Raw genomic sequence first — 20919 nt, 5'->3', positions numbered from 1 at the left:
ACAAAGCATACGAGTAGCTCCGCTGATACTTTACACCTCATATATATCCCTTGCCCCCTTGCAGACGCACTTACTAAAACGCCCTCCTACTGTCTCTGTACGTTCTTCCTACCTACCAATTAGAGTGTAAGCTCTTCGGAGCAGGGACTTATTTTCCTACGTGTTACTTTTATGTCTGAAGCACTTCTTCCCAATTATGTGTTATTTGTATTATTTGTTATTTATATGATTGTAACGGGCATTACTGCCGTGAAACGTTATGCACATTAATAGCATTATATAAATAAAGACATCCATCCAACCATCCATACAGATTAAATGGTATTTAATGGCATCCAGTATAGATAAGTGAAAAACACATTATAGCACGTTGGAAAAAACTTATAAAATGCATTTTTGCATTTCCTTTATAATCATTTTAACCTAGGCAATACTTCATAATAATTTGCTCTTGTCATTTATTGACCTTGCAAAGTGAGGGTGAGTCACAAAGTAGATGCAAGACACCAAATTTATTACAGCGGTGTGCAGCATAAGCTAATCAGAAGGACAGTGGTTCAGCCTTCACATACAAAGGATCACAAGTCTATTTTATCTGTCAAAACACTGAGGTCTATTCAGAAAAGTGCGATAAACATTAACAATCCTTACCACCATTCATTTGAAAGGCTATTAAGGGTTCTTAATGACTATAACCCCTTTGTGAAAAAAATCCCACGGAATATTATACCTTTAGAGCAGCAATCTCCAAGCGTATCGTAGCTTGGAATTTCAAATTAATCCCTTCAAAGCAGGATGAAGTAGACCCGCTCCATCAAGGCCAAACAACTGCCGTTCACATGTTTAGTAATAATGTGTAACTCATGCATTGATTCAAAGAAATTAATAGAAACAGTTGATTGGATATACATGAAAGTGCTTTATTGTAGTGAAAATACAAAAGAATTTTTTTGTATCCATTGTTAAAAATTCACATTCTATTTTTACTAAGACCAGTGCGTGGACTATAACGTGAACAATTTCCCAATTACAGTCATTCTCATTGTGCTACTAAAATTTGATAACACACATAAATACCTGCAGTATATACAGTGCATGAAGACGGTTACTGCAGTGTCTTATTAGTAAACACTAGAATACATATACTGCTTTATCCAGTCAATTAAAATGACTTTGGGGGTCATGTATCAAAGCCTTCTATCTTCAATAGTGGTGTAAAAAAAACAAAACACAGCAGTCTTACTGTATCAAAGAAAATTGCCTTCAATAGGATTTTCGCTTTGATAAATCTGATATTTATACTACCGGTAGTTTTGCAGCCAGGAGACTTTGATGCATGATTCGTTTAGTTTAGACAAATCTTCTATTTTGTGCAAGAGACAAAAACAACATAAACATACTGTACAATACAACTATGCTCTTTTTTTTTACAATAGGTACACTTGGAAGATGTTTCTACACATCTTATTTTATAATTACACAATGGCCTTTTGTCGGTGTTGGCAAAGTTCAGCTGCCCAGACCACTTAAACATACGATTCCTTGGCATATTGGATCTGATCATAAATCTCAAAGAGGGGTTGGCTACATCGCCGACTGAAGCATTCGTGTTTGTTTTTCTGATAAGACTCTGACATGGCCCTTCCACGGATAGCTCTAATTTCCCCACTCACACAGATAGGTTGAATTACGTCAACAGGAGAATCCCCTAATTGCACTTCATTTTCTGATGGGTGTCCATTGTCAGAATGGATTACACTATTCCTGCATGAGCTGTCCATGTTGTGTTCATTTGTTGAATTAGGTGTTAAGCAGTCTTTATTTGAAACAGTTGCTCTCATTGTATGTACTGTCATGCTCTTGAATGAGGACACATTGGGGCACATGTTTTTATGGATGGCTTCGTCATATGATGGTGGCTTCCCCGGATTCTTTTCGTCTACCCGTCTAAACACCTCATCAACTGAAATTAAGCGGGCAGATTTTTGCCTTCTCAGCCTTACTACTTCAGGCTGCTGAAATGTTTTGACACATTCTGGTTGCCTCTTATTCCTTAAACTGCTGCTAAATGTGTTTCGCTGTAAACCTGCATGTTCTCCTTCAGGTCCCCAGCTCTGCGTCTTGGTCAGCATTTTCTTGTGTGTCACAAAAGAAAAGGACTTTGCATGCTTTTTTATGCCTGTGGTGATTGTGTCACTTCCATCCTGGCACTTTGTTGAGAATGACTGGTGCCTCGGCAAGACATTTTTCTTGGGACTAGAGGGGGAGACAAGTGGTGAGCTTGTAAAGACAGAGCAGTCTGAGTAAGCGCTCTCCAGAGAACAGTTGGAAAAACCATTTAACAAATCGTCTGACAAATCTACGGGATAACTGGTATTGACTTTCAGGCCCTTCGGCTTCTTTTTCTTATAGAGAGGTGCAAAACAATATTCCTCGGGCACCTGCTTAGACAATTCCTCATCACTTAAATGTGCTTCTTTATTACGAATGGTAGCATCATCATGGCTTCTTGTTAGCTTCTGGCCAACCACATTTTTCATAATATCTTTTGTTGGGAAGATATTTGGCTCTGAGCACCTTCTGTCCATACTGCTGACTGTATTTTTAAACCGTGTAACAGCAGATGCAGGGAGATCCTGATCTAGGAGCTCCTCACTACCAGACCTGTCATGTCTCCACTGGTGTTCCTGCAGAAGCTGATAGCTTGAGATAATCCGAGTGTGGCATTCAAGTTCTGGGTCAGGGCTGTCATAGGCGGAATCATTTTGATGAGCAGAAGACAATTCTATAAGAGAGGAAAACAATAATTACATTTCAACTAGTCTAACAAGTTGAGGCAAAACCTTTTTTTCAATTATCTATCCATATACAAAATAAATATCCTTCCTCTGTTTTTATATGTGCACTTAGAAGCAATCCAAGTGGCACTTAAAAAAAATGTTTAAATGTATACATCCTTTGATTATCTTCATTGCAAATTAATTACTTAAGCTGCCAATCTATTTGCTATCCTGTGATCGATCAGCATAGATCCTGCTTCCCAGGGTTCATTAAATGGCTGAGTTTCCGTTTAAATCAATCCTTCAGTCACTGCAACTCAGCAGTATTCTTATATTACTAAGGTAATATTACTGTATCTATTGTTTCAGTTTGCAGCTCAAACTGCTGGGAATATTGGCAACAAATTGTGACAAACAGGAAAGTGTCGCAAAAATCTTGCACGGCTGGTGAGGTGGTTAAAACCTGCCATAGAAAGCAAAGTATGCTCAGTATATTAAAACGTATTAAAATTGCATTGAGTTGAATTTAAAAAAATAAAAGAATAATTCAGTAAGTAATAATTAATACTACAGAACTCATTTATATACAAAAAAAATCCCAAAACACACGTAGGATATTGCATGGATTGCCTCCTTATATAAAAAGGAAATGTATGACAATGTAGCTTAATGAATACATTGAGATACAATTCATGCAAAAAGGGTTGTTTTCATCTGGAAATGCACTTATTGGACTTTAGTTAATATGTCCAACAAACTTCAATAGACTCATAGTGATGATACAAATCAGTATGTGTCCATCAAAATGTCATTTTCGGCCCACAACCTGAAATCTCACTGATTTTAGTCCTTGGAAGTTGATGTTTATGGTTTAATATTTCACTTGCATCAGCTGCTACAATGGTAACCTGTGTTGTCTTAATAAGGACAGCAGCCATTTTAACCTCCATGGGATGCAACTTTTCATTAACTGATATCTCCAGATTGCTAAAAACAGCAGCAGACATTGCAACAGCAAAAAGGAGAAATATATATTTTTTATGGTGAGCAGAGCGGATTGCTGCTTCAAAATGGTAATGGGATTTAAAACAGTCTTTCCTACTTTAGTCCACTTTTCTCCCAAAAACTGGGGATACATCATATTAAAAAAAATTATGGATCAGATGTTGATGCATTTGCAAAGCACTCCACCGTGGTGGTGGAGTGCTTTGCAAATGCATCAACATCTGATCCATAATTTTTTTTAATATGATGTATCCCCAGAGTTCATCATACACTTAACATTATTTCATTAGTATATAAAGAGTTTATACCTGGACCATCAATGTTCTCCAAGGAATCCTCTTCTGGTGCACTGATTAGCATTGATATGTTGTCACCGAATAGTTCAAAACAATTGTCTATGAAGAACTCAACCAAGGTAATAACCTGTTAAAGAAACATAGCAAATGAGCACACATTTAGTAGATAATCCCAATGTTATAATGAGATTGTGGCCAGATCCTAGTTTATTTAATCCCAATCTAGAATATTTCATCTTCTTGCTTTTCAATGGAAAACTGAGAATTGCGATACTAGGATTTAGAGTCATGTTGTCAATAGTTATATTGTATTGTATGTCTTTATTTATATAGCGCCATTAATGTACATAGCGCTTCACAGTAGTAATACACATGGTAATCAAATAAATAACAGATAATATACTGTAAATAACAGATCATGGGAATAAGTGCTTTAGACATAAAAGTAACATTAAGGAAGAGGAGTCCCTGCCCCGAGGAGCTTACAGTCTAATTAATTAATATTATGCTGACTTACAAATGGGTTGAGAGGTAAATAGTTAGCACTTTTGAAATTGCCCTGTTGTGTGTGATACAATGACTTTCCATATGTAATATAATGTGTAGTTTATTTCTTCAAAATGGTAAAATACAAGTGTATAATGTTGCCTTTTTCCAGCATTAGGCAGCAAGATTTAAACCACCCTATAAAGATGGTAAAAGGAAGAGTTACCTTATCATTGATCTGTTTTTGAGCTTCCAGGGGAAGGCCTTTGTCATGCTCTGGAATGAGCATATTTGGTCCAATGCAGACAGCTAAATTGCACGAATTCATCTTGTTTATAGCGGAATTCTTGCTGATATGATGGAGAACACAGATCAAATGTTGTAATAAAAGCAAGTTTGGTCTTGGCAGTTTATCTGCAACACTGGATAAAAAAAAGAAGCAGAATGAGGTTAGAATTATTGCAAAATAATCCAATCCAAACCGTTTTCAAAACCCCCCAACCATAGCAACGGAAACTTCCTTTTAAAAGGGGAACCAAGCTAAAGAGTTTTGACGAAAAAACTCCCATTCAGAAATTCCCATTTGACACTTGCTGACTTTTAGTCTCTGGTTAACCACCAGGTTTTTTGACAGACGAATCCTTTCAATGTTAAGCCTTTAATAATAATTTCCAAAACAATAGGTCAAGATAGAGACAGCTATTCTGTCAATCATTTGTGTAGTGATTCGGAACCTTTTTATATTGTGTGATGTAGATTGACAATGATAGGTTCATTTTGTGTGATTTAAAGAAGAAGTACACAAGCTACTGCTGTTGTGTCTTTTCCCTCGAAAACTTGGACGTTTTGCACACCAACATGTAAGTATTCATGGATGCTATTGTACTCTACTCAGAGATGTCATCGCCCTCCATTATCGCAAAACAGATTACAAAGAATACCGTTTTCTGTTTAACTGTCCTGTAAATTACTTTGTCTAGGAAAAGATTTGGTTAGAAGCCCAGGCAATCATTTAACTCACTGTTTCATTTCCTCCACTCTTTCATTGAAGCTTGGCTTTTCTAGCGCGGCCATCCATTCATGGTAGAGCTCTGATGACAGCAACTGGTGCGGAATGCTTCGAAGGAAGTCCTGCCGTAGAAAAGGGATTTTATTTAGCATGGGTGTTGTGTGTCTGCCAAACGAAACCATATCCAGAAGTGTATTGGAAAAGGTGAAACCAGCTGAATCCATCATAGCTCACATGACAATGTAGTTAACCACTAATCTAACATTGCATACAGCAGAGGTAGCCAACTCCAGTCCTCAAGGACCACCAACAGGTCAGGTTTTTGGATATCCCTGCTTCAGCACTGGTGGCTCAATCTATGGCTCAATCTTTGACTGATTAACAGAATGAGCCACCTGTGCTGAAGCAGGGATATCCTGAAATCATAACCTGTTGGTGGCCTTTGAGGACTGAAGTTGGCCCACCCTTGGCCTACAGTACATGGCAGCCTTGTAGAGTCAGCAAACATGTCACAGTAAATGAGAATTTATCACCAAATGTCTGATACATTATCATTAAAATATATTGCAATGCTTAAAAAAATGGATAAATCTATAAAATAACTTCCCCATATAACCTTTGATGTGTATCGAATTAACTGTACCTTTAATACAACAGCCAGTAAGTGCACAGGTTTGTTTTCTAAATCCAACTTCCTTCCAAAGTTCAGTTCTTCTTTCAGCTCCTTGCGTGCTTTCTCATTTGCGGCTTTCCGAAAAATTCCCTCTGTATTCAGGCCCTTCAGGCACAGGATGGTAAGGATGTCCTGTGGGAAAGAAGATAGAAATTCAGCTATTAGCAGGGCACATTTACAACTGCAACCTCTGCTACAGAGAAGAGACACATATTCATATCTAGATAGCCGAAGTAAAGGCATAATATTCTTAATGCATTTGCTGTATTTGGTACGGAGCATAAACAATAATGTCATATGGTTTGCTTACAAGTATTGGTTTGGGAAGGGAGTCCTCTTCACAGACAATAGATAGTGGCTGGCCAAATAAAGTGGTTTTTAATTCGGGCGGCAGTGAAGAATCGGACAGAGTAGAACTTCGTCTCCATGTAAAGGGCCAGGACTTCACAGCCTTCCTCTTTTTATTGTTTTCTGTTGAATCCCATGGAGACAAAAATATGTTTAGAATTGTCTTATCGCAAACCACATCAAAAGCAACATTTTATTCACAGAGAAATGGTATACTGTATATGTGGGGGAAAATACTTTATTTTATGGTGAGAACATTTCACCTGTTATATTATGTAACTAAACTCATCCCTTTATCTCTTTGCTGCCAAGGGACCCCGCAATGCAATGCGATGTCGGAGGAGCTGACAAATTGTTGCTATTATACTGTATGCACTACCAGCGACTCTGGGAGATGAAGGTTTTTCAAATACTTTCATCCCTTCTTTAAGTTAGTAATCCCTTCATAGTTGGAATGTTGCATAGTAGCGGTGAAGCTGTGAAGTGTGTTGATGTAAGTAAAGAATGGTGATGCAAGTCATACATTGGGTGGTGTAGGTGGTAGGAAAGGTCATATTCTGTAGCGTGGGTTCCACTGATTACACTACTCTCTGAAACCTCTTAGCAAAATACATTGTGAAGGTTAATAATGTATTGACGACAGTCTGTTTAAAATGCTATTGGCATCACTATAATAAGTAGTCTAAAGAACAGTGAAAGAGGTAAAATGATTTCACATGTTCTTCATGTTTCTCTAATTGTGGGTTAGAGCGCCTAATTTTTTATTACTTTCATCAAAAATCGAAAACATTATCCAACCATAAGTAGATTGTTTCAACTTATCTATAATTGAAAGGTTGAACATTTGTTTAACTAACTTGTCACAGTTGCACTTATACACACAAACAACGTTAATATATCTGTTCTAACAGAGTAGTACAAAAGCTACTACAAAGGGAGTGATTCATTACAGAAGGAGAGCTAGACTGATTATCAGTGAGAATTAGGGAGAGAAGGAGAAATGCATTTTTTTAAAACTCACCAATCAGATGGCAGATGCTCTCATCACTATACATTGCTGCCAACAAGTGTAATTTCTTGGCATCTGCCTGAATAACAGAAAAAAAAATATTATTGCTGGATGTCTAGATGTCAATTTTGTAGAACAAGACCATGAGTAAATAAATTAATATCTTTCAAATCATCTCTTTTTTTCTGTAATGTCATTTTGATCATTGAGTTGTATTTCAACAATGCCTATCATTTACATTTACCGAACATCATATAAACTCCCTCTCTTTTCCTCATATGTATTTGCATTACACGATTCCCAGCAACACAAGGATTGGAAAGAGGCACCACACCAAGTTCCATATGTAACTGGTTCATAGTTGTGTTGTACAAGAAGGAACCTGTGTGTTAAACGTTCATGAGCCACATCTATGAATAATTAACAATGCCTGTCAACAGCTATGCCATAAGTAATCTAGTTACATCCAGAAGCCATAAAACCAATTTATCTGTACTGCTGCAGCAAACTGGGACTTGTGCAGTATATATTTTCCTTCTAATTGAATACAGATGTTTAAAGTGTAAAAATGTACTATACATGCATTATTAAGGGAGAGATAATTGCCCATGACTGTTGTCTTTTTAAAAGATAACAGGTGCTGATTCTGTTTAAAGTGTTGGTCCGTATGCATTGTATCACAGCATATACGTAAACAAGATGTGCAGCACAGTATATCTTTTGTAGTAAAATACCATTTAGGAGAAAGGAATAGCTCACCTCTGTATGGCATTCAATTAAGGTCTCCATGTTGTTGACGTTGAGCGCTTTAGACTGAAATGAAAATGCAGGAAATAATTAACAAACCAAAAATTGCTTCCACAAAAAAAAAAACAACTTCACCGTTATATGAAAAGCATGGTCCAAAAAAATAAAATAAATACATGAAAACCACTTACAGCATTGCAGCCTGTGAGCACCTTCATGAGTAGTCTTGCAGAGGGAATGTTAGAGCCCACAATTCCCCCAAGTTCTCTAATCTGCCTGCAAACAAAGTGCACATTGTGGTTAACAGTGAGCATGAGGTGTCAGTGCCTTTTATTAAATAAACATTTTGCATGATGGGGAGGCCTATAACTGAGCTCAAGGCTTAATACAATACATACAGTGAGTCCCACAGGCATGACAGTGTTAAGCAGTGCTGCTCTACCACATTGCTAAGTAGTTCCTGGATAATGTGACACCTTTAGCACTCAAGAGGCTAAACTTTACCATAAAGCTGCATTTGTTTAAATGACAAAAACATGTGTAAGGAATAATGTAATTGTAGTAGTAACGTAAATGAATGTATTGTAATATCTACTAGCTGGGTATGTTTTAAAGCAGTTTTCAATTTTTTTTAACTTTTTTAAAAAAAAATGAAAAATAGTCTACAAAGCAGCCGAGACCATTATTTCAGGGTGTTCTTGTTGTTAGCGACTGACTACCAGAAAACATTGTGATGTAGTGTTTGATGCTACTATCTGATCTTTCTTCTGCTGTGCTGCTGTTATTATATTCCACATTTGCCTGGCAGGTAAAAGTGTCCTGCAAAATGCATTTAGAGCAAAATTCATAATATTAGAATATATTATTTGGCTTCTGCGGTTTTAATGGCAATCCCTACTGCCCTGTTTATATTAGGGTTCAGAATCGCAGGAAATACAGAAACAGAAAGACACTTGAGAACGGGGCTCAAAGGATTGGGACAAGGCAATGTCAAAAGAACCAAAACCAAGCTCAGCATCATGAATTGCTTTTTTCCAATGTAGTACACAGCGGGCTTAGATTTAGCCACACAGTTACATCTGTATAAACACCCACACAAAGTGCAGTGAATAAACAAATCACTGTATGTATGCCCTCTGTTACTTAAGAGGTTAAACACTGATATGCAATTGCTTTTTAATTAAAGTTTTTCAATCTTTTTTTTTACAGCGGTCCCATTGGTAAACAGGTACACACTTCATATTTGATATATAGATATATATATATATATATATATATATATATATATATATATATATATATATATATATCTATATATATATATATATAGATATATATATATATATATATATAGATATATATATATATATATATCTATATACATATACACACACACACACCATAAGTTAGTTGTGTGTGCTTTAATTTTAATGGATATATTTCTAACAAAGATAAGATTTTGGATGTTGTTAACCAAAGCCCTATAAATAATGTCACTGACTCACAACGTGAGCAAAATATATAGTCTGATATACATTAGGTAACAAGCACATGATGTCACTTGGATGTGTTTTATGTGAGATGTACCATATGGATATCACCACAGTAACATCACATGCATTTTAATACAGCGACTTTCATGCAGTACTTGAGACATGCTGCTTTATCACTAAATCATACCCAATGTCAGAGACCAAGAATACAATGAAATCATTCATTAGTTGTTCTTTCCACACTTGTGATGATTATAAAGCAGAGCAGTTAATTGCTCAGCTTCTGCCGGGTATGTTAACACAACACGAGAGCAGAGCACACAGCATACAATTCAACATTATGAAGCACTAAACAATACAAAATTAACTTAAATAACGTAAATATAGTCATTGAATAAAAAGGAAACGTCTACATCACAAGGAAATGTTCGCTGATTAGCCATCTCGACGTCTCATTGCTACCATTCATTTTTAATTCTTCTGAAGCCATCTGATGTATAAGGAGTTTAAAATGAAACGTTTAATGCAGTATATACAGTAAGACTTACCAATTAAAAGTATCCAGCCAGACCTCTTTTACGTCAAGGGAACTGCAGAGAGGAGAAGACACACTGCATGACACTTCGGTACAAACTCACGGTAAACCACAGGCAGACTAAACATCTCTGCCTCCACGCGGTCCTTTTTTTACAGAGGGGGCAGGTGGAAATTCACAGAGTCACGGAGACAGGAAGCAGCATCATCGTGGGCAGCTCAACAGCAATACTCTGCACTGAAACCCCGGCTTCCTCTTTCCTTTTGCAGGACCCTTTTTTTTTAATGTAAGGTAACTGTTCTAGTGGAAATGTTGAGACGTTGCAGGTATTGACTCCCATTACGTCACAGGCTAAATTACCACCTCTCAGGGAATGCCAGAAGGTAAGCAGCATAAGAAGAACATTTCTTCCATGCAGACAGCTGCACCATTCTGTCACCACCAATGTAACACTAGTAACTGGTGTTTTCATTTCCATTTTACACAATGCATTATAGGTTTAACCTTTTGAACGTTCAGAAATCAAGCATTATTTCACCGAGGTCTCCTAAGATTCACCAGGCGTTGAAACTCAATGAAAATGGCAAACTCCAACGCAGAAGCATATAGCAAACTGGTCACATGTCCCTTTATATGGTGCTTTTTTGTCAAAATACTGGCGAAAGTCTCAAGATTTAGCAGTTTGCCCGTTTTATCACGCATTGCAGAGCAATGTGAACTTTCATTAAAATATTGCACAAATTTACAAAATTAAGGTGACGACAATTGCAAACGGAATTTTGCAATATAAATTTGAAAACATTCACACAACTCTTGCCTAAATTCTGGCCATTAATGGCATACTAATGGCCAAATATTTGAGATCATAACACCCGGTAACATTAAAATACATGGCATCAAAATAAACGCTAATTAAAACAAATCTAGCTTGTAATATTAATAACACACAAAGTAAAATGACATTACTTAGTCATTAATGCCTTGTCTGGGTTAAAGGTTTTCCTCCAGTAGGGGCATTAAAGGCCAGATACTGTAGTACTCTGTTTGTCTGGGAATATTGATTAAATAAAGAAAATAAACTCTTGAATGAATGCATATCTTCCGACGGTACCTAAAACCTGCTTCACTCTAGTCGCACATCATACAGTAATGAAACTGCACTGCTGGCAAAGATTCAGGGCAAGGATCTGCATTTGAGTCTAAAGTGTGCCACTTTCAGCTGTTTTTTTTTTTAAGGAAAAACAAAGAAGAATTACTTTTACACAGTTGTTAGGACCTCTAAGCTGCCCAATGCACAATAAGCTTTTATTCAAGTTTAACAATAATAGATTGTGATGGTGGGGGTAGCCAGCCTTCATAATAAAGGTGAAGCCCGGCTGGTCACCGCTAAAAACCGTGGGTCCCCGGCGGCTTATCAGCACTATAAACTGGGAACAAGGTGTGTGCTTTGTACCCCTTATCCATCCTTGGTACAGAACTGGGACTTCGGGAACGGGACTCTAATAGTGAATACTGGGGGACAAAAAGTATTAAAAGGTGTGTAAAATGTTTTGGGGCAACATTACCAGTTGTCCCATCATTCAACCTGCAAATCGCATCTGATTTGTGGGTACGCGTATGCACCCTAATGCCCCTATGTTTCCCCTATGAATTATTGTTTTCCCTGACAGCAAGTTCTCAAAACTTGGTTTTAAAACATGGCTTGGGCCAAAAGTTTTATAGCCCAAATTCCTGAGTCCAAGTTATAGAAAGAAAATGTACTTTTAAAATGTGTATTCATCTCTATGAAGGCAGCCCTGGTAATTCGAACAGCCAGGCTGTCTGCATAGAGATGCTGGATCAAAGGGGAGGACGGAAGTAGAGGTGTTGGGCCGTTTGGTGAGTGGCGAAGGTCGGGGTACCAGGTCCAGAGACAAAGACTCTCCGCGGGGGAGCCTCTTTGTTCTCCCAGACCTGGTGGAGCCTACCCAGTGGGAGGTATGGGGCTGGCAAGGGGAAGTCGTTGCGTACGGTTCCCATTGGCCAGTTTGAATTTCCCGCTCACTGGCTACCTGAGCCCCTCGATACCCCCCTTCTCTGACGCGTATAGCAAAACGAGCCTCCAGCTTGTGATTGTCTGTTAGGATCCGTTCTCTGATTGGCCGCCAGCCCGTCTTCCATGTTAAACATAGGACAGTGAGGTCTATGTAAGGGAACTGCCCGATCGGAGAACCAGACAACTTTGGGACTTGGTCCGGGGAAACGCTGGCGAGCTTTTCAAAAGTGCTTTGCTCTGAAAAGCAAAGCACTCAGCACGGAGTTGCCAGAGAAGCATAGCCAAGTTGTAACAACCACGAAGATCTGGCCAGCGAGGAACACCAGGTATTTCTCCCGGAGAATGTACCGTGGTGTTCCTGCACATGGAGCAGACAGGGTAAGCCTTCTGAAGCAGGCACCCTGCACCTAGTGAGGCTAGAGACTCCCCCAGATCTCCAATTAAGCGTGTATTTCTTGTATTTTGTGTTTCACTGTATGTCTGCTGGTTTTACCAGAATAATCTCCATTTTATTCCACTACCTTGTCCTGCCTAGTGATTTGATCCCGGAAGGTAAAAGGTGTTAAAAGTACTGGTCTCCCGTGACATAGATGCTGCCTGATGTTTTCATTACTGTACAGCAAGTTGTCTCCTTTTGATTAGTGTTCAATAGGACTTACATCCATTTTACTGTTTATAATGGTTAACATGTTTTCTGGTCAGAATATCACATTTCAATACCACTGCTCTATACCACCTTAAGGTCTAATTTTAGCACTTTTATGTATGCTTTTTTCTTTTCACTGTAAACTCATTGCTGCATTATTGGAAGAAAACAGTACATCTTGCATGTCCCCTTGTTGATACCGTTCAGAGGATTACTTGTAGGCATAAGTAGAAAAATATAATTACTGATAGTAATAATATCAAATGAGCAAATATACATAGGGTAAGTGCTTTCTCTTCAATGCATCTTTAATATACCTATATTTCTCCAATTAAGTATGATTTTAGATAAACAGTAGTACTCATCGTCACCTTGTTACACACCTACACGATACTCCCCTATTTCTGTTGATTTGACTCACTGTCTGGCAAACTATTAAATATGTTTGTTAAAAAAAATACAAACATGACTATCTTATAGTTATCTTTACATTTCTATCCTCTCTTCCCCCCCCCCAACATTTTAACATTTCTATGATTGCATTATTTCAACATATTGAAATAAGTAGTGATTGTCAGAAGCAAACTAAGAGGGTGGTTCACTAAAGTCCATTGTGGTATAATGCACCCGATCTGGCATTGACTTCGATTGCAATGGACCTTAGTGAATGTCCACCTCTGCAGATTTACAATATTACACCATGTTGGGAGGCTGATCCTTTGTTCAGAAAGTATTGAGGAATCTTTAACACTATACAACAAAAAACAAAGAAGCCCAGTGCTACATCCAATATGCCAAAAATACACATTGAAATACCTATATAGTCTCTTGAAAAAGGGTCATTTAGTTTAACCCTTTGGCCAAAGTGTCTTAAGCCTGCTGCCACTTTCAAGGCATGACCATTAACAGGTCCTAACACTACCTGAGTTAAAATTCTTATTTACCTCTCTAATTAGAAGAAGAATTATCACATTTGATCTATCGTAACCCAGCAAACTGAAACTGACCTGCCAACTTGTAAAGTGGGGAGGGGCGAGCTTGCTTGGTATCTGTGTGTTTATTAATCTTTAACACTGTCTCTCAATCTGGGTAAAAAGTACTAAAAAACAAGACTGAATCAACATGTGGTCTTCTGTTTGAATCGTTTGAAAATGTTATTACTTCAAAGGACTCACAGTATTTTCCAAGGTTTTCATATATTTTACCATAACTGTAACAGTTTTCATTTTTGTTTATATGTAGTTTGCAATTTAGAATTTATATAGTAATTGCAAAATAATTTTAAACACAATTAAAATAAATGCATCCCTAAATTCACTGATAATCTGCACATAACATACATGTGTATATGCATATATACTGTACGGTATATTTAGATATATACAGGGTCGGTTTTGGAATGATGTCGCCCATAGGCTGCCACGTACCTTTTTGCCAGCCTCCTCCTTCTGCGGTATTGTGACGTCAAATGATGCCGCAATGTCATGTGGCAATGCTTTCCATGACAACTGGATGTCATGTGACGGCAGGTTATCATGGCAACGCGTCAACAGTTGACATTGCCGGACGCTGCAGAAGGACGAGGGTGACGCTGCAGAAGGTAAAATACCTATACAGAGGCCCCGAGCTCTCCCCGGCTGTCAGTTTAATTGTTGTGGACAAGAGAGCAGGGCTTCTGTAAATTCCGCACAGGCTGCCCCAAAATTTGCTACCCTTGACCCAGACCTTGTAGGCCTATGCCAAAATTTGGACCTGGGTATATACATACATATGTACGTACACATACATACACAAACTGATATTTACATACGCTGCGACACACATAACAATGTTTTGTGTTTTTTTGCACCAGTCTTGTTAAAACTGTTACCTAATGTGGTAGTCAGATGTTTTAAATCAAATTGCCATTTCTTTGTTTTCTCTTGTTACTTCTCATTCTTTCTGTTGAAAGGCACCTTTTTGAACTTCCCTATTCTTTTAAAAAGGTAATTTCAATGAAAGTGCATGGATTCAGCTCACAAACTGTCTGATGTGGACAGAGTAAGAAGACGTGTGCATATTTCCTTGTAAGACTGATACACTGAAATACACATTTACCCGACATATTTACAGTATCTATCGTATGGACAGAGACCAGGTGACAGTGAGAACTAGAGATGGAAAAACATTTCACCAAAGTTCAAACTCACTGCGATTATGGCGTTTCTTGGCAAGTTTTACTTTTTGCAAATTAGTCTTAAAAAGTGTTCCAGGCTTAAAAAACGCCTTGCACTCACTTTCATCCAGATGCTCAAATATGAGTTTTGAGAGAGAGAGACCTATATTTCAGGGTTCTGATGGGAAAATAGTGACTGCGTATGAAAAAATTAGCAATTGCGACCGTGGCTTTCAAACATAAGTTGCTGGAAATGGTGGGTTCTTTTTTTTTTAGTATAAGTTTGCACCTTTGGTGCCTAATTAAGTGTTCCTAAATTAAGAACAGCCATTAATCCAAATAAAAATTGTCCACTAATATAAGACAGGTGTAATTTAACATGTGAATGCCTGCGTTAAGCTCATTTCAATTAATAAGGTACAGACGCCTCCACTGGAGTCGAGTCGTTAGCTTAACGTGCCCCACGCAAACAGTGTTTTGAGCCTATTTTTGATTAACTCTAAATTGGGGTGTCTCTTTTCTTCCCCCCTCCCCGAGGGGGATCTGGCTGTTACGGGTATACTTGGTGCTACTGTATATGGGCTCTCCTGTTGTCTGTCAGTAAGCCTGAGTTTCCACGTTGATATCGGGAAAGGCAAGGGAACGTCGTCTGGTCCAGAGCCTCCATCCTGTAGGGATCTGCCAGGGGCAGAAATGGACCCCACGGGAACCTCTTTCCAGTAATTAGACAGGAGACAGGGAACATTGTACCATTTATTGGCAGGCCAGCAGATTCCATCTTCCACGCAAGAGAGGTACTTCGTCACACACTACAGATGAACACTTTCCCTCGCATCTTGCGGTCTCTGTCCTTAACTAGGCTCCCTAAAGGTTTGAGGCCCTTGGGGCTAGTCATCACCTCCTCACCCCTGATGGGGTTAAGTAGAACCACTTTGCTCACTATGGGGCAAGCTACATCCTGGAATCCCACACACCCACAGACATTTTGTATACCTGGGGGGAGGGGTTAGTGACTCTGCCTAAAAACTGGGAAGTTCTAAGGGAAAAACAGACATCACCCTATGGTGCTGACACCTATAACCACCCCCACCAAGCATGATGCTTTCAACGGCTACTAGCCTGCACCTGGCTATGGCTACATTCGGATACAATTAGTTGTGTGCTGCGGGACTCTCATGTTGGCTCACGAGAAAGGATTTAACCCTAACACTTCCTGCACTTACCAGGACTTATGTGCCAGGGCCAGTAAACCCATAGCCAGGGGCAAAATGCTACACAGGTCTTATATTAATGAGGAGAAAACTGCTATGTAGGGCAAGCACAATGAGTTTGCACTATGTCTTAACTGTCATCAGACAACTCTAAATCTGCCATATTCTGTTACATTATCAGTTACTGTACCACTTTTTAGTTAATGAACCCTGATAGTCCTTTGTATTAGGTAAAGTCAATAAATCCCCAAGTCACCCTTCAATTAATGTAACTATGTATTTGTAACCATATATCTGTCATCATAACTCTGTGCCCAGGACATACTTGAAAACGAGAGGTAACTCTCAATGTAAAACATTTTTATAAATAAATAAAATGAATATCTTTTCCTTTGGCATCCATATAAAATGTAAGAAACTTATTTGTCATGTTTTCCATTTGATATGAGTTCTTTGGCAGATAAGAGTAAGGATGTTAACTAAGACATTGAAGTGTATTCACTTCTAAAAAAAGAAGACAAAGATACTGTATACAGTATGAAAACAAGTTCACTATACTGATGCAGCGGCCGTTATTCGAACATTTCACGCGTTGTATCCTTTTGCTTACCGGGTCATGGTGCGTGATTTCTCAAAATATTCTCACGTTAAGACACGAGATTACTAGTCTTTTGATCGAGTGCAGAAAATAGCATTTTAGCGTTGTTTGCAATACCGCCGAGAAACTGAAATGGGCGAACGCGAGTTGTCTTAAAAATCTTTATATATTTAAATGCCTTTAAAACTTTAGGTATAGTACTGCTGTATGTGTCTAGACAGTAAAAACATGAGCACACAAAACGTATATTTAAAGAATGAACATTGTTTTTTGGAAAGATAATAAAGGGAAAATAATAATAACAATGCCATGTCGCTTCTTCTTCAAAATGTACAATCTTGTCTTTTCGTTCTTCGCAATGGCTGGTGCTTCTTGGACATCTGGGTCTTTAAAGAAAGAGACAATATTCTATATTATCAATCGCACTGTACATTATGGTTAAAAAATGCCTACATCTTCTCTCAAGTTTTCAGCATGATCTGTATGCCAAGAGTCACCGATTAATTGTAATTGGCTACTCATACAGGACTTATTCAACCAGCGTGTACTAGTGCTGCTACAGTATACTAAGTGTCAGACTTTCAAGTTAGTATTGCCACAACAATGTTACATTCTAGTGTGAAAATTGTTTCTGTGTTTCCTCGACTAAAAGGCTAAAAGGAGCTAAAAGGTCCATGACACCAGTACAGACCATAATTATTCAGAACTATATCTTCTGCTTTTTTTTTTAGGGGGAGGGGTAGGAGACAAAGCATGCATTGCTTCGGGTACAGAACTTTACAGTAGGACTAGAGGTTTACATTGGTTTTGGGAGTTTGGGGGGAAGGGACTTGGCATGCATGGATTGGAGCACTGTGTCTTACCTGGCAGTATTGACGGAGAGTTTCCTGCACCAAGGAGGGTTTTTTCCTGCGGGTTCTCTTCAGGCCCGCCAACAGGGGGGGTCTGCCAGAGTTGGCGTTCGGGCCCCATGAGTCAGGGGGCTCACCTGCCCAGGACCCCTGCATGCCCGTTAATAATAAAAAAAAATTGCTGAGTCTCCCTGACGGCTGCGTCGGAAGTCAGCTGGGCTAAGTTTCTGCCGCGCCGGCGTGAGAGGGAGGCCTGGCACGCATGTGAGCAGCAGCATGGGACAGACAGTTGCAGCGGGGCAGACACCGGCCACCCCCCGCAACACCGCCACCCCCCGCAGCTACTGGCCACCCCCGCAACAACTGGCCCTCTGCATCCACCAGCACACCGCCCCCCACCCGGCAGCCACCGGCACACCGCTCCCCCACCACCACCCTGCAGCCACCGACCCCTCGCAGCCACCGGGCCTGACCTGAGACCATCCCCAAGGTAAGTCTGATTTTTATATGTATTGGGGGTTTGAGTATTTTTTATATGTATTGGGGGGTTGGGGTATTTTTATATGTATTGGGGGGTTGGGGTATTTTTTTTATATGTATTGGGGGGGTTGGTGTATTTTTTTTTATATGTATTGGGGGGGTTGGGGTATATTTTATATCTATTGGGTGGGGAGGGTATATTTTTTATATATATTGGGGGGTTGGGGTATATTTTTTTATATGTTTTTTTATATGTATTGGGGGGTTGGGAACTTTTTCTATGTATTGGAGGGTATTTTTATATGTTTTGGGGGGTTGGGAACTTTTTATATGTATTGGGGGGTATTTTTATATGTTTTGGGAGGATGTGGGGGTATTTTTTATATGTATTGGGGAGGGGCTATATTTTTATATGTATTGGGAGGGTCTCGCATATTTTAGCATTGTGTCCAGTATTTTTGGACATGCCACCTGGCAACCCTAGCCACCATCCCCCCCAGCCATCCTGCAGCCACCGGCCTAACGCCCCCGCCTCCCCATAGCAACTGCACCCCCTTCGCAGCCACCGGCCCTCCCATGGCAATGGCTCCCCCCAGTAGCAGCCACCAGTTCCCCCCCCAATAGCGGCCACTGCCCCCCCCCCCCAGTACCAGCTAATGGCCCACCGGCCCTCCCTAAGCCACCGGCCCACCCCCCACCCCGCAGACACCGGGCCTGACCTGAGACCATCCACAAGGTAAGTCTGATTTTTATTTGTGTATTTTTTATATGTATTTGGAGAGGATATTTTTGTATGTATTGGGGGGATGGGGGTGTATTTTTTATATGTATTGGGGGGTTAAGTAAAAGTTGTGCGCTAAAAAATTTTTTGGCGAGGTAGGTGCACTATGGGTTAAGGGGGGGCTGCTCCTTTCATTTGTACTGGGCCCCATGATTTCTGTTGGCGGCCCTGGTTCTCTTTGCCCAGCTCCAGCCATGCAAAATAGATAATAAGCATTAAACAATGAAATAATTTTAAACAATCAACTGTCTATTTTTTGAGATTAAAAACATTTGTGGATGTGAATCAGCTAAACCCCATGGCCGGGGGAGGTGTGGAGATCACTGTAGAATACCCTTTTCCTTGGCTTTGGGAGGGTGAGGTGGGGGGGAAAGGTGCAATGAAGTTAAGCCGTCAATGGCTAAAGCTGTGATGAGTGCGCAGCAGGATTACAGTAGAATGAAAATCATTTGAACTGTTTTAAAATGTAATAAAAGTTTAAACTCTCTTGAGAACATGTGTCTGTGTGTGTCTGATATTTCCATAAACTGTATGAAAAGCAGACCAAGTATACTCAAATTTGAAGGTTTTGAAATATTCCCCTCCTTAAAAAAAAGTGAATGCCACCTCCTAAAGAAATAAAAAGGAAGTGATTTTATGAATGTAAAAATAGATAAAATATAAAAAAAATAATCGCATTATGTTTTCTTAAAATTACTCTTTTATTAAGCCCTTGTCGAGGAAAAAAAAAGATATGCCTTCTATTTTCTTCTTTTTTCTGACTTGCAATAAACATTGGCAGTGAAGTCATTCTCGAGAAATCACAATGCAGGACTTATCACCCAGGCACATGCGTGTGAAAACGGCAAAGACAATTCTCAGCCAAGAATCAAAGGCTCAAAGATAATGTGCTTTTTTTTTCTTTCTTTTTTCTGACTTGAAATTAACATTGGCAGTGAAGTCATTCTTGAGAAATCACAATGTAGGACTTTATTTATTCATTTATTTAGTTATTAATATTTATTTTTGGGGTGTCTTATCTGAATTAATTACACATGCAAAGTCTAATTACTGTATTCTGCAAAATGAAACATCATTGATAAAAGAAAGCAATAACATACAGTAGTGTTTTCCATTAATCAGGAAGCGGAATACTGTAAAATCAAAAAACATCTTGTTGTATAATTTTAGTACAGGCTATGACATGTGCAGTAATTGAATCGATCACATTCTGTACAGTACTACAGTGCACATTGTTATGTGTTGTGAAAAATATTAGCTTGGCAAAGTTTTAAAAGCGTAAAGTTGGTAATAGTGACGGACTGTATAAAAGTAAAAAAGGCAACGTTTTAAAAAGCGAAATTAGAGTTCTATCGAACTTCATCCTTATCTTTTGCTGCTCGATTTCAAAGTTTATTTTCTGGAAAAAATAAATAAAGTATGCTATTATTTCCTGTACTGCGCATGCGTCAACTTGTGCTATATAGTGCATGTCTACAAGAATACTGTACACTACTGTAGTGTCATTGGGAATTAAAGCTAATACTGTATAGTGTAACACTGAATAGTACAGTACATTATATTTACCTTCAATATAAACTTTGCCAACCGGGTGGAGATGAGCCAATGCCAAAGGTGTATTGCACACAGAAGCTGGGTCACTCATGTCGTTTGCATTATAGTTGACAGGTGACTGTTGGTAGTCATACAGGGCCAGGTAGCAATGATTGTAATCAGGCGGGGTCAGGTAGCAATGATTGTAATCAGGTGGCTTCACTAGGTTTTCAGTGACTGTCAGCCAG

General features: G+C 39.0%; 1 protein-coding gene across 1 annotated transcript in view; it reads right to left on the bottom strand.

The window, feature by feature from the left end:
* Window positions 1-899: 899 nt before the first annotated feature.
* TAGAP (T cell activation RhoGTPase activating protein) overlaps window positions 900-20919 on the bottom strand; it is a 158045-nt gene continuing 138025 nt past the window's right edge. The window contains exons 5-14 of the mRNA XM_075597758.1: window positions 10395-10436; window positions 8545-8629; window positions 8366-8419; window positions 7619-7685; window positions 6560-6720; window positions 6220-6381; window positions 5589-5698; window positions 4794-4989; window positions 4094-4208; window positions 900-2785 (exon numbers count right to left, since the gene is read on the bottom strand). Of these exons, the coding sequence (XP_075453873.1) occupies window positions 1527-2785; window positions 4094-4208; window positions 4794-4989; window positions 5589-5698; window positions 6220-6381; window positions 6560-6720; window positions 7619-7685; window positions 8366-8419; window positions 8545-8629; window positions 10395-10436 (2251 nt within the window). The 3' untranslated portion in view covers window positions 900-1526. The remainder of the gene's footprint in view (window positions 2786-4093; window positions 4209-4793; window positions 4990-5588; window positions 5699-6219; window positions 6382-6559; window positions 6721-7618; window positions 7686-8365; window positions 8420-8544; window positions 8630-10394; window positions 10437-20919) is intronic.

This window comes from Ascaphus truei, chromosome 4, assembly GCF_040206685.1.
Source record: "Ascaphus truei isolate aAscTru1 chromosome 4, aAscTru1.hap1, whole genome shotgun sequence".
Taxonomy (NCBI): domain Eukaryota; kingdom Metazoa; phylum Chordata; class Amphibia; order Anura; family Ascaphidae; genus Ascaphus; species Ascaphus truei.
The sequence above is the reverse complement of the archived record's forward strand: the minus strand, read 5'-3'. Positions and strand labels throughout refer to the sequence as shown.